The sequence below is a fragment of the Tasmannia lanceolata genome, unplaced genomic scaffold (assembly GCF_043159265.1).
Source record: "Tasmannia lanceolata isolate RefF3 unplaced genomic scaffold, GAP_Taslan_0.1 ptg000015l, whole genome shotgun sequence".
In the NCBI taxonomy this organism is placed as follows: Eukaryota; Viridiplantae; Streptophyta; class Magnoliopsida; order Canellales; family Winteraceae; genus Tasmannia; species Tasmannia lanceolata.
The window spans coordinates 60,957,806-60,966,480 of record NW_027518692.1 but is presented as its reverse complement, the minus strand read 5'-3'; the positions used below and the strand labels follow the sequence as shown (position 1 = coordinate 60,966,480).

At 37.2% G+C, this 8,675-nt stretch overlaps 1 protein-coding gene across 1 annotated transcript; it reads right to left on the bottom strand.

Annotated features, from left to right (window-relative positions):
* Nucleotides 1-245: 245 nt before the first annotated feature.
* BRCA1 (breast cancer susceptibility1) lies at nt 246-7,853 on the bottom strand. Its single transcript, XM_077397710.1, has 14 exons — nt 7,712-7,853; nt 7,162-7,215; nt 6,991-7,061; nt 5,384-5,497; nt 4,129-4,673; nt 3,932-4,042; nt 2,761-3,828; nt 2,578-2,678; nt 2,276-2,462; nt 2,098-2,198; nt 1,876-1,996; nt 1,622-1,787; nt 1,397-1,515; nt 246-847 (listed from the first exon to the last, which is right to left on the bottom strand). Exons 1-14 carry the CDS (start codon nt 7,765-7,767, stop codon nt 500-502), a joined length of 3,162 nt encoding a protein of 1,053 aa, XP_077253825.1. The 5' UTR covers nt 7,768-7,853; the 3' UTR covers nt 246-499.
* Between the last annotated feature and the right edge of the window lie 822 nt (nt 7,854-8,675).

Below are 8,675 nucleotides of genomic sequence, written 5' to 3'. Positions count from 1 at the left end.
TTGTTGCCATGGATTACCACTTTACCAGGATCCAATGGGGTTGAACATACCAGTTCACAATGCAGTATGTCATTGAGAAAACCAGACACATGGCAAGATCATACACAAGCTTACCAACCAAATCACAACCCAATCACCAAATTGTCATCTTTCATTTTGGGCCAATGAAGGTTGTAAGAAGGCAAGGAGAAAATCCTCTGCACAAGTTTTAAAAAATAGGAGCAAGGGAGAACTAAAGCATGATATGCTTGGTATTACATTCTCCTTTGGAATTCATCAACTGATGGGAGATAATCATGAGCTTCCTAATTGAACTATTCAAAGTTTCCATTGTAGTCAATTACCTCATAAACAGAAGATGCAAATATTACTTAACATGATTGATTATTCATGAGGTTCTTATCAATCATGTCATCTCCATATACATTCAAATAAACTTAACAGAGAAAGTTGCAATAAACAGACAGAAACGAGTCTCTCAAATCACAAAATGTTTGGATCAGTTAAATGTCTGGAGTCTGCAGGCAGCAATGCAGTCCAAGATCCATAAGTTGCTCGCTGCTTTGGCTCCGATTGCATTAGCAATAGTCTCTGCCTCTGTCGTCCTCTGATTGATGATCAGAGATTTATTGTTAGAAGCACACTTTTCAGGGAGCTCAACACTGTAAATAATGAAGATTGTTAATGAGGAGGACTCGTCCATAGGTCTCTCTTGATCTCTTGAGATAGGCTTCCTTTGGAGAACTATTCCTCCTCCTGCAAAGATGAGCTCCTGCAAATAGCCTTTGTATGATGGCATAAATTCTCCAGTGAAATAGAACTTGAAGCCAGTAAAAAGCTTTGGTTGCTGCAAGGAAAGAGCATCTTATTAACAAAAAAAGAAAAAGTTCATACACAGGTATGCTTTCTTGAATAGTATTGTCAATAATTCAACTTTAAACTAGATTTAAGCCAAAATATGTAAAAAAAATGGATAAAATTTTAAAAGTAGACGCATCCTTCTTGAGATTAAATTATATCTTCAACGGTAAACATTATCAACAGAAATTAGCAGGTTATGCTGTTGGACTCTTCACTATGTTTTACATAGCAATCAGTAATGCATCATAGTTTAAGGGGATTTGCTAGGGCTGTTGCATGAGAGAGCAGCCGCCTCAGATGAATTAAAAAAGACAAAATCTGTTGAAAATAAGCCTATGTGGCTGCTCTCTCATGCAACAGCCAGCCTGCAAAATGCCTTCTGTGATGGTCCCCAGCAAATCCCTAGTTTAAGATAATAATTATAACTTTATAAGAGACGATTTAACTGTTGTTGGTTTCTTTTGAATTCAGTTGATGAGCCTTATACAGTTGCTGATCCCTGAAAATAACTGCACTGGTTAAAAGAAGAAAAAACCTTGTTCATCACCCGTAGTCTTCCAAGTCGAGGGCCACCATTGATTCCATGGATATCAACTCTGATCTCATATTGCTCTTCGTCAACAGGCTCCATAGCCAGCAGACAATCTTTGATCCCTGCATTAGAAAATTGAGGTCACTAAAGTATAAATGATCTTAAATTTGGTAATGTCAAGACTCAAAACTGATTATCCAGTCCAGTGTATATGGAGACTGAGCTTACAATCAATCTTTAGTATCCATAACCCGTCCAAGATACCCTTCAAAAACTTGAGGGTTCTTTTACATGCCCCATTCTCATCCGTTGATGCAATGACATGGGTGATTCCTGAGCTCCATGTCTTTGACACTGGGACACCAGCCAGCCTTGTGAACTCTGAAACAATTTCCTGCAATTCCAACGTTTTAATTAAGAAACCTTTGGATTAATGCATTTGTATCTTGCCCAGAGTTAATATTCAAGAAGCTTAAGCTTACCTTCTCTGCAACAGTAAGAGCTGAACAACAGATAACCCACTTGCTAGGTGACCCTGAAGCCCATTTCCACACTCCACTAGTTTTCAGACCAGGTTTAGCAATTGCTTGGGTCTGTTTTTCTCTAAAAAATGCAAACAAATTTCAGCAAAAGACACAGACAGCATAACACTTCTGAGAATTGTAGTAGACAAGAAATTCTTGAAGAGATCAGTTGAAACATACAATTTTGGAACAGATCTCTTTTGACTTTGCTTTTGTGGCTCAGAAAATTCTTTCGGCAATTTAGACGTGGGATGTAGAGGACATAGCATCACAAAGTTTTCCTGTCATTAGAAAATTATGAATCGTTCATCTCTAACTCAGATTTACTAATTCAAAACCAGTGATTTGAATCACATACAGTATCCCAACGACATTCTGCAACCAACTTTGCACATGGAACATGGAAGCTCTTGTGGCAACTCTTCTCGTAGCAACCTAGAGCAGCCCCCTTGACTCCGCAACAACTACACTTGATCCTTTTGCTTCTTGCTATCTCTGTTTTGAGATTGATTGCAATATCATCTTCAAAATACACATTAGGGGCCCTGTATTTAAAGAGACATAAATTCTTTAATAATAGCAGTAAAGTGGAGTGTTTAGCACAAAAAGGTAAAACTAAAACGATTAAAAGAATTTAGCTGCAGCCTGCAGGTTTCAGACCATTCAGTGCAGTGCTTGTGTGAATGTATGAGATTGGACACTCCATTGTAATCTGCTGCTACAGGCTTGCCATTAAAATAGTGCACCATCTCTCCAGAAGCCTGTAATTTTGATGTGCAAAGCAAAGCTTAAGTATAGGAATATGCATATTTGAGGACACAAACTTTATATGAACAAGCTTACATCTGAGACATCACAAGATTGACAGAAAGCACATGGAGTTCGTTCGGGAATGCTTCCACATCTTAGCAGAAAATGTTCCTTGGATGCTCGAATAATCTGGTTTTCCTTATTAGAACTTTTGCTGGGAGAGGTTTCTTTAAAAGCCCCATCAGTGGCAACATCATTGTCCTGTTTTGCTGACCTTTTCCGCCCCTTCAATTGTCTTACCCTGTTCCCATGGACTTTGTTGCAAATCTTTTCACCCCTTCTGCTTGTTTTCTTCCTTGACTTTATGTTTTTTTCATGTTGAGTTTGTAGGCATGATGAAACTGGAAATTCTGTATTCATATTCTCATTTCCTTGATTTCCATTAATAGGAGCCTCATTTTGCACTTCACCTAGAGTAGTATCAACAACCTCAGAAATCAATTTTTTCACACGCTTTCTTCGATGTTGTGTGTCAATCTTCTCACCAATTTTGCTGGTTTTACTTTCCATATGTTGAGATTTCTCAGTTTGCTCACTTGATGGAACAGGTAATTCCATACCCATATTTTCATTTTCAGGACTAAGATCTTTTCCTTCACTAGATTTCATAGGAGCCTCTATAAGTACTTTATCAGTAGCAATTGCATTAATCTGGTTTACCAATTTCTTCAAACTCTTTCTGTGGGAATAGCTGCTCTTTTTACCTCTCTTGCTACTTTTTCTTCCTGGATTTAAAGTGATAGCACTTTCAGTACACTCATTCGTTTGACCTAAATTTTCTGTAAATTTTGTAGAATCAACAGAAATTTCTTCAATGGCACTACCACTTCTATTTATCAATCTTTCTACACAGTTTCTTTGGACTTTGCTGTTGGGTCTTTTACTCCTGATCGATTTACTTCTATTTTTAGCAATACCATTTTCATTTGTCTGTGATGACAAAACAAGTCGTTCCACATCCACGTTCTCACTTTCTTGCTTGCAATTTGGGCTTTTCATGTTTTCAGAAGCTGATAGTCCATTACTAAGTGCATTTCCAACCTGTGAGGCTTCTCTAGATTCCTTATGTTCAACTGCATCAAGTTCTTGTCCATCTACAGTCTGCATTTCATATAAATTACATGTAAGAAATATAAGAATCGGGCAACGGAATGCAATAAATTTGAAAATAGGGGAAATATATATATAATAAATTGAACAATACCTTTTTCTTAATGGGTGTTGAAAGAAGTTCAGGAGAACAAGCTCTCTGTGTCCATTCAAACATCTCACTGTCAAAAATATCTGCAACTTTGGATTTACTATGCAATTCCTCCTTCACAAGTAATAAGAAAAGACATAAGAACTCCAGTTTCATTAACTGCTATAAATGAAGTCTCAGACTCGGTACTATATACTTACAGTTGGCGTCATTTTAGTGGGATTTCCATTATCCGAATCCTCGATATCACTGAAAGAAGGCAATTTACATGGTGGTGTATTAGTGAGACAATCATCATCTATCCGCTGACTCAGTTTCTCTGCGTCTTCGTCATTGTCATCTTCCTCTCTCAACCAGAAGAAAGGAGAAAACACAGGGTCTCCCTTTTCATTAAAAGCAGCTTTCTCCTTTAATGTTGTCGAACCATTCTTTCCACTTTCCTTTCCTGATGCCTTACCTGATTCTCTTTTCGCTTCACCCTCAGTGATCTGATTTCCTAATTTGGGAACCTTTTCAGGTCTTGCAGGTGTCTCAGACAGAGGACCCAGAGGGACCTGAACTCGCTTCTTAGCTGGAAATGAAGGTTTTGTTGATGGGTGGGAATCAGAGAATCTCAAATCAGTTTTCTCCAATTCCTTTGATCCTTTACATTTGAGAGCTTTCTGTTTCTTTAATTTTCCTCCAGAAGTTTCATCAACTGCTGCTCCACCATGTTTACTATCAGGGTCACCTTGCATTTGCCCATCTTTTGGGTTTTGGTTTGATAAATCAGATATCAGAGAAAATTTAAGGTGAAAATGTTAAGCTGTGTTACCATACTCATTCCTCTATTTCATATTACCAAAAAGATAGATTGATCTTAAGTGTACATTGCAATGCATCTGCATCACATGATCCAGCTTTCCCTCCATTGCATGGATGAATTCATCAGTAGACCCTTACATAAGAGCTAATTTAGTATGCCCACTTGGTCGGGCTCACCTTGGATTGCCAATGGCCCAAGTATCCACTCTAATCAGAAGATCATTAGCTTCCAATCAAGAGACTGCAGTCTAAGAAAATAGCCCACATTCAGCAGCCAATAAAGCATTCAGCAGATGGTTACAGTTGTCCAGTCAGTGGTCTTGGTGCCACGGCAACCTAACGTGGGGCCCACAAAGTAGGAATGTAACTTGGGTCCGGTCGGGTTGAGCTTCTGCTAAAAAATTAATTGAAATCAACCAGAATCCGGTCCAATTTCAAGGTATTGCTCAACCCGAATTTCCCAAAAAAGAAAGGACCAGTTGCACCCCTAGTGCAAAGTGGACAGTCTGGATTGACCAAAATAATGGAGTCATCTATGCAACATAGGTGCACCACAAGACCATATGATGTAAGCAGAGCACGTAAAAGTATTCATCATATAAAAAAAATGGATGCAAATCCAATTTGGTGCGATGTTACGGATTAAATTACCTGACTTTCCTGCTAATATAGCAGTCTGGGTGACAAAGATATTGGTTCCGGATGCAACTTCCATGCTCTTGTAAATGCTTACCAAGTTATCCATGTGTGGAGCAGCACGCACCTCTGCAACCAAAGACAAGAATCTTCTTCATTTTATTTTTCAATCATGCGAAATTGGGCAGTAATTGTATATTTATTATCTCTTTTATTCTTGGGGCTGGTTTCTTTAATAATTTTCGTTTGCCCGAGCAACTTATAGAAAGTTTGCAAGGTAAGAAGGCCACCAACAATTAGAACAAGAGCTAAAGAGCATAATCTGAAGAATGGAATCCATTCTAATCCACATCTCAATTAACTAAGATCAAACTCACTTCATATTTATAAGCTCCAAAACACATATGTGAGGAACAAGTAGCAAGTTGACAAACTACACATATTCAATGTTCAAAAACTCACTTATACACTCAAAACTCAACCAAACAGATATAGTTTCCTAGTACCAAGTGCAAACATAAACTAATGACAGGGGCACATGCCGCACATCTCAGATCCATCTAGTAATCAATATGGATTTCACAGTGTTTGGAAAATGCAAATGTAGGTCAAAACACAGCCAAAGAAAATCCTACTTGATGCAGCTGAGTACTAAGTTAGTGTGGCCGAGTAATAGGTTAACACAGCTAAGTATTGGGTTGGCATTGCTAAATGAATGAAATTATAGTTTAAAAAAAAGTATTTGGTTAACATGGTCTGATTATTCAGGAGATTCATAGGAGGTTTGATTGATTTTGTGGGGCCAAATGCGAACTTGGACAAGAAAGCAGCCAAAGTAAAACATAGTTGACTCGGGCTGAGTCAACAATGACATGGGGGTGTTTCGAATCTATAATTTCATCTATTGCCATCATGCATGTGGCTATGTAATAAGAAAACCAGGACATCCATAACTGTGGACTTATTGCGGAGGAGCAATGGTTCAAATTACAGAATCCAAAACGGTCTAATCAATGGACTTTTGTCTTTTGGATGGCGACAATCGATCTTTTTTTTTTTCTAATTGTCTGTTTGAAGACTCCCAATCTGACATATCAAGTGTGACTATTGTACACTGCCCCAACAAGAGTGACCAGATCAAATCCACTAGCCATGCGAGTAAAAATAAATGGGCCATGGACAGCAAATCCGTATCAATTCATTGTGATGGACCAGAAACAACCTCAGGGAAAAAACCCATTTAAAGGCCAATGCAATTTCCTTTTGTAAGGATAAACAAAACGAGAACATGGCTGAATTTGGTCAAATTAATACTTAAATTTTCTTTTACTAGGATAGCATGTCTGACAGAAATTGTGTCCTGTTCTGTTCTAAAAAATATAAAGCTTGAACAAATTGCATTATCTTTGCAAGTCTATGTCAAAACAAAGGCCATCTGGGTTACAAAATTTGAGAAGGTTTCATCCTAATATCTTTTTGGGTTTTGCTAAGGGCACTTGTTAAGGTGCATTGGAAACTTCATTTTACAAAGATTTTGATAATAAAGAAGTCTCAAAACATATGTAAAAAAAAGAATCAGTAAATTAATTAATTAATTACCAATAAATATAAACGTAACATACCTCTCCGGCGATATGGCACTTTACAAACCGGGCAATCAGATGCTGATTTCATGGATTTCGAAATACAAGAACTGAAACAAGAACGCGAGATCATTAGATCCACAGCTCTACTATTTTAATCAGCAAAACAAAGGAAAAACAAGGATTGAAATAGAAGAAAGAACAGCTTACCCGCAGAATACGTGATTGCAAGTGAGTGAAACTGCAGTGTTCAGTAGGCTCAAGCTGCAAAAGGAACACAATCACAAAATTTCAAGACTTTCTTTTTTCCCCATTAGTCTTCTAGACCTTTTTTCTGTTTTTTTTTCCTGATATATCGATATTTAAATATCATAGTTTTTGAATTTAAATTGTAAATCTAGAAGAAAACAAAGAGGAATATCAGCATTCAACACGTTTCTAGAAATGAAAAAAAATAATAACTAACCAATAAACAGAAAAATCAGATGATTTTTTTCAAATGAAAATTGATTTACCCAGGTGAAAAAAGAAGAAAATAAATTGAAATTTTGGGATTAAGATGTTATTATTGAATGAAACGCTAAGAATCAAGGAAAAGGGAAACGGAAATTTCGAAATCGGGATACAATTTTTGAAACAAAAATCAAATGCCAGGAAAAAAAAACAGATGATTAACTTCGAGATACAGATAATAGTCTTTTGAGATGAAAATCACCAAACAAAGGAAAAAAAGAAAATGGAATTTCTAGGTCAGAATTACCAAATCGGGCATTTGAGCTCTCTACCCAACTTCTCAAGGTGAGAAGAATCCGCCATTTTTCCCTTTGATCCTTTTCTTGCAGATGTAAAAGTGTCGAGAAATTCCAAAAGGCAGATTTCAATTAGAAGAAAAGAGAAAAATGAATGAGGGAAAAAGACAGCGGGAGGTTTTGTTCTTACAACGATTCAAAATTTCAAATTTTACCGCGAGATTCTCTCTCGGCCGCGTGATATTTTTTAATTTTTTATGGATATTTTTTCGGATTTGGCGGTAATTTTCCCTCTATCCTCTTTTTAAAATAAGTATTTTTTTTTTCCAGAGGAGGGAAAGAGCAAAATGACCAAAAAGTATATGATCAGTTTCCAAAAAGACTAATGACTCCTTTATCGAGCGTAGTCACATTTTTGGTTAGCATGACGTGTACAGTGGTTAGCAAAACGCGCGTTACGCGTTTGAAACACAAGAAACCGTTTTAAACGGTTTTTTTTTTTTTTGCCAATATTCCAACTTTACCCCACTATATTTTGAAAATTACAAAATTTAAATGCATTTACTTCTATTTCCGTATTAAAGTCTAATTTTTTCCTTCCCGTTTTTTAGCCGAATCACATTTTGCTAACATATGGACGGTGATCGGAGTTGGCCATCCGGTGGGCCCACGATGATATCTTACTATCTAAAGGACCTAATGATTTTATAAGCAAATGTACAATTGTGACCCGAGTTGGTCATCTGGTGGGCCCACAATAGTTTCAATACTAAGTTTTTGTTCTCCTTTTGGTATGTAGAAAACATAGCACCGAACAAATGAACACAATTCAATGACATGGATTATTGGTTCGAAATAATGTCATGATTAACCCCATGTTGTACACGTGTGATGTGTAAGTTAGTTGGGTCCATTGATCTTGGTGGGCCACCATGATACTGGGTCCATCACCGTTGATCCCGTCATGATCAAAAT

Excerpts from the sequence above, each read along its gene's own strand:
- BRCA1 (XM_077397710.1), bottom strand. The coding sequence starts at position 7,767 with ATGGCGGATTCTTCTCACCTTGAGAAGTTGGGTAGAGAGCTCAAATGC. Across the intron at positions 1,516-1,621 it reads ATGGATACTAAAGATTGATT|GGATCAAAGATTGTCTGCTG; the intron begins GTAAGCTCAGTC and ends TTTCTAATGCAG. Across the intron at positions 848-1,396 it reads GACTACGGGTGATGAACAAG|CAACCAAAGCTTTTTACTGG; the intron begins GTTTTTTCTTCT and ends CTTTCCTTGCAG.